At 51.8% G+C, this 3911-nt stretch overlaps 1 protein-coding gene across 3 annotated transcripts in view; it reads right to left on the reverse strand.

Annotated features, from left to right (window-relative positions):
• Positions 1–3179, reverse strand: part of nova2 (NOVA alternative splicing regulator 2) — a 42787-nt gene extending 39608 nt beyond the window's left edge. The window contains exons 1-2 of one of the 3 annotated variants that reach the window (XM_055147738.1): positions 2924–3179; positions 1224–1292 (exon numbers count right to left, since the gene is read on the reverse strand). In XM_055147738.1, coding sequence (XP_055003713.1) covers positions 1224–1292; positions 2924–3080 — 226 coding nt within the window. In that variant the 5' untranslated portion in view covers positions 3081–3179. Of the gene's footprint in view, positions 1–1223; positions 1293–1552; positions 1556–2923 lie in introns of all 3 variants that reach the window. The other 2 variants (XM_020938628.2, XM_020938627.2) reach the window with 2 other exon arrangements.
• Between the last annotated feature and the right edge of the window lie 732 nt (positions 3180–3911).

Consider the following 3911-nt stretch of genomic DNA (forward strand, 5'->3'; position numbering starts at 1 on the left):
TGTCTTCTGTGTGTATCTAGAAGAAGGTGTGTCCAAACTTTTCACTGGTCATGTATATGTGAACAATGAACTAAGCGTATTTAAAAAAAAAAAAAAACATTATATCCATAAACTGCAATTATTTGACACATTTTAGGTATCACACTTTGTGCATAAGAATCAGTACTTTTTCATACCTTAGTCAGTATCGATGTATCAGTATTTGGTATATATCTGCCCATCACTAACAGTCAGAGGAGGTCAGAGGTCAGAGGGGGTCAGAGGTCAGAGGGGCTGACTGGGGAGCCTGGTGCACCTCCCTCTGGACTCTGTATTCTAGACTAACTCTGGTCTGGTACTGCTTTGTTTTTTAAATCACATTTCTGTTTCATTTGGAGTTTTTTTACTCTTATAGTGTTTCCTCCAAATCCAGGAGCAGCTAAACTTGCACTACTGTGTTACCATGGTTACAGATCTGAAGCGAGAGCATATGATTGGCCCAGTGCTGCTGCCATTTTAAGTGTTTTGGTTTGTCTCATCCCAAACCCCGCCCCCCAACTCTGATTGGTCCAGAAAGAATGTTCAACAAGACATCAAAGCTCGATACAGTATCACCAGACAGAGTACAGTGCAGAATACAGAGACGTCAGGCTGCCAGACAGGTCAGGGCAGCGGTCATACAGTGGTCAGTATAACGGTCAGTGCTGTGCTTGTCCAGAGGATTACCCTTGAAAACTTGTCTACTTGGTCAGTGCAGTGGTCAGTACGAGTTCATGGTTTCACGGTACAATATTTTTTAAATCAAGTGGAATTCAGAAGCATTGTCCTGACGACTAAATTTCAGACCATTTCTATCACTGGTCAGTGCAGCGGTCAGTACAGGGGTGAGTACAGCGGTCAGTGCAGCGGTCAGTACGGTTGTCAGTGGCACAAACATGGGTCAGTACCGTGGTAAGTGCAGTGGTCAAGTACAGGGGTCAGTGCAGTGGTCTGTACAGGGAACTGTACAGGGGTGAGTACAGGGGTCAGTGCAGCGGTCAGTGGCACAAACATGGGTCAGTGCAGAGATTGGCATGGGGTGAGGCGGTGTGGAGGAAGCGGGCGGATGCGGGTGACGGGCGGGCGCATGCACGGACCTGGTGCGGGCACGAGACCCCGCCACCAAAGGTCAGAGGCCTGGGGTCAGAGGGCAGGGGTCAGAGGTCAAGGGTCAGAAAGAGAAGAGCAAAAGTTTTGGGGCTTACCATGAGTGTCAGAGTCTGCTGGAGGGAATACAAGGCCTTCGCTTTCAAACAGAGGCTGCAGGAAGGCCACTGGAGAGAAGAGACGGCCGTGTGGGTGTGTGGGTACAGTCAGCAGCACACTACTTTTATTTCTCTTCCACTAAACCAAAGCTTTTGTACTTGTTTTAAGAGTGACCAGTCTATACCAGTGCAAAAGGTGGCTAATGTAAAAACACATGCATTTCTCATACTTCTAATACTAATACTACTACTAATAATAATAATCATACTTAGCGTTTCTGATAGAATTAAGTATGTAATTTTGGACTAAAAGGCTGTCAAACGAAGACCTGCTAAATCTCATTATCCAGGCCTAACCAATGAAAGAGTTGGATCTGTCACACGGACAAGCTGCTGCTGTCAGGAGGGTGTCCCCAATGTCCCTGACAAGAAAGGGACTCAGAATCTACTGAAGCGTTTACAGAGAAGTCTACAGAGGAGCCCACAGAGGAGCCTATAGAGGAGCCTACAGCAGAGTCTACAAAGAAATTTATAGAGAAGTCTACGGTGGAGTCTATAGAAGAGTCTACAGAGGAGTCTACAGCAATATCCACTGAGGAGTCAACAGAGGAGCCTACAGCGATGTCTACAGAGGAGCCTGGTGAAGGGCCTGCAGAGGAACAGGTCTGGAGGAGGATGTAGAAGGACATGAGGGGCCTACATGAGGAGGTCTGCAGCATGGGGCTAAAGGAGATCTAGCAGACCTCCAGGAGCAGATGTCTGTGGTCTTTATAGCACTGCATGAATCCACTGTCACACAGTGTGAAGTGCAGATGTGGGCCTGTGCAGTGGTCTAAAGCCTCTGGGACAGTAGATCTACAGAGGGGACCAGGGCAGGAGTTTGTCTGCCTATATTTGGCTGATTGACCTGAGCCTAATACTCAGCAGGCTAACTCATGAGTACATGAAATGTCAGCGGGAGCATGTGGAACAAGTGAACAGGCCGGTGGAGATGTGAACATTAGCAAAGGCCTCTAGACCCCTCTGTTCATGTCCTGTGCCCACATGCTGACTACATGTAGGGCTATGGACACTACAGGTGACACTGTGGTTAGTACAGACAGCTGTGGTTCTCCAGAGAGCCCTCCTCAGCAGCAGCTCGTTGTAAACACAGCGTGCGAGCGTGCTGCGTGCGTGTTGCGTGCGTGTCCATGATGGTGCATGGCCATAGGCTGCTGATGGTTGGGATGCCGCGGATGGAGATGCTGGGCGCATGACATGTAAACAAAACCCAAATATGGTGATTGCCATGGTGACATGTCCATACTCCACCGACCATCACACAGTCGCGCGCTCTGTGCCGCCCGCCCGCGCGCACAGAGCAGTGTCGCAGTGAAAGGCCGCGCCGCCGCCGCTTGTTTATCCGCTTTTGTTATGACACAAAGCGGCGGCGGACGCTGTGTCAGATTAGCACAAGGTCATCCGTCGACGACAGTGTCGCGCACGGACATCTGCGGTCACATCCTGCGCCTGCTCCGGTGCCTCTTTAAAGATGCGGCTCTACGGCTGTGTACCCCGCACACCGAGCTTAGGGCCCGGTGTCCCCCATCCCCACAGCGCCCCTTTGTTCCCCCGCTACACTCAAAGCTCTAGAGGTGAGTCCGCGCGTCCCGTTTGATGCTGCCTGCGCTAGCGCACCTGCTCGGAGTGCACGCTCTTACCTCCAGTGTTGGTGCGCTTGGTGCTGCTGGCCTCCGTGGGGGTCTCCAGGGGTCTTTTCCGTGAGTCCGGCGGGTCGGACTCCATGTGCGGCTGCTGACTGTGGTGGTGCGGGGTGGAGAAGATGCCGTTCTGCTGCACTGCTCCGCCTGCCATCATTTTGGAGCTGCTTGTAGTGCTCGGGCGTGTGTTAGATCCCGTCCCCTTTGTGTTTTTCTCGCTGCGCAGCCGTCACCGCGTAGAGGAGTCCTGAAGGAGGCGAGCGAAGGGAGCGAAGAGAGGCCTGTGTAACGGGGCTGCGGAGAGATGCTGCGCTCTCTGGACAAAAGCACCACGGGCCGAGCTGTGAAACGGGGAAACGTGCCAAAGTGCGTCAGTTTTCCATCGTAAAAACCCCGGTTACGGTAAGTGTGTCATTCCGGACGGGAGCGTGTTCTCGTGAGCGCCAGGGAAAGGATGATGGCGCTCCTCGGAAACGCAGCAACAACAAGCCTCGATCGAAGTCACGATCCGGACGGGAGCGCGGGGCCGTAGGTGTCCGGGGGGAGAAGGGGTCCGTGCGGGCTGAGCTGGGCTTGTCCCGTGGCCGTGCACTTACACCGGGCTGGAGAGGCGGACTGACGGAGGAGATGCTGCAGTGGCGCTCAGAGCATCTCCCTCTCACTGGCTGCTAGAGCGAGCGCAGGGGGCGGCTGACGTGCCCACGGCCTCGAGACGCCTTCACGCACACGCGGACAATCAATACGCCTCCATCAATGAATGCGCTGCGCGTGGCCGTGCAATGTCCTTCATTTTCAGTGAAAATTAAAAGTCTCAAAAGCCACAATATTTAACTTTTAGACAAATATAAAATATTGTTTTTATCTTCATTTTTTGCTTTTATTTCGCTGATAAACGTGCGTCCTACTGTCTTTGGGCTCTATAAAATGTACTCATTTTGGTCTTCTCCCGCTGGTTTCCATGGAAATGTTGTTTGTTTTTCTATAATAT

Source organism: Boleophthalmus pectinirostris, unplaced genomic scaffold (assembly GCF_026225935.1).
Source record: "Boleophthalmus pectinirostris isolate CB_2022bp ecotype Guang Dong unplaced genomic scaffold, ASM2622593v1 HiC_scaffold_9, whole genome shotgun sequence".
Taxonomy (NCBI): domain Eukaryota; kingdom Metazoa; phylum Chordata; class Actinopteri; order Gobiiformes; family Gobiidae; genus Boleophthalmus; species Boleophthalmus pectinirostris.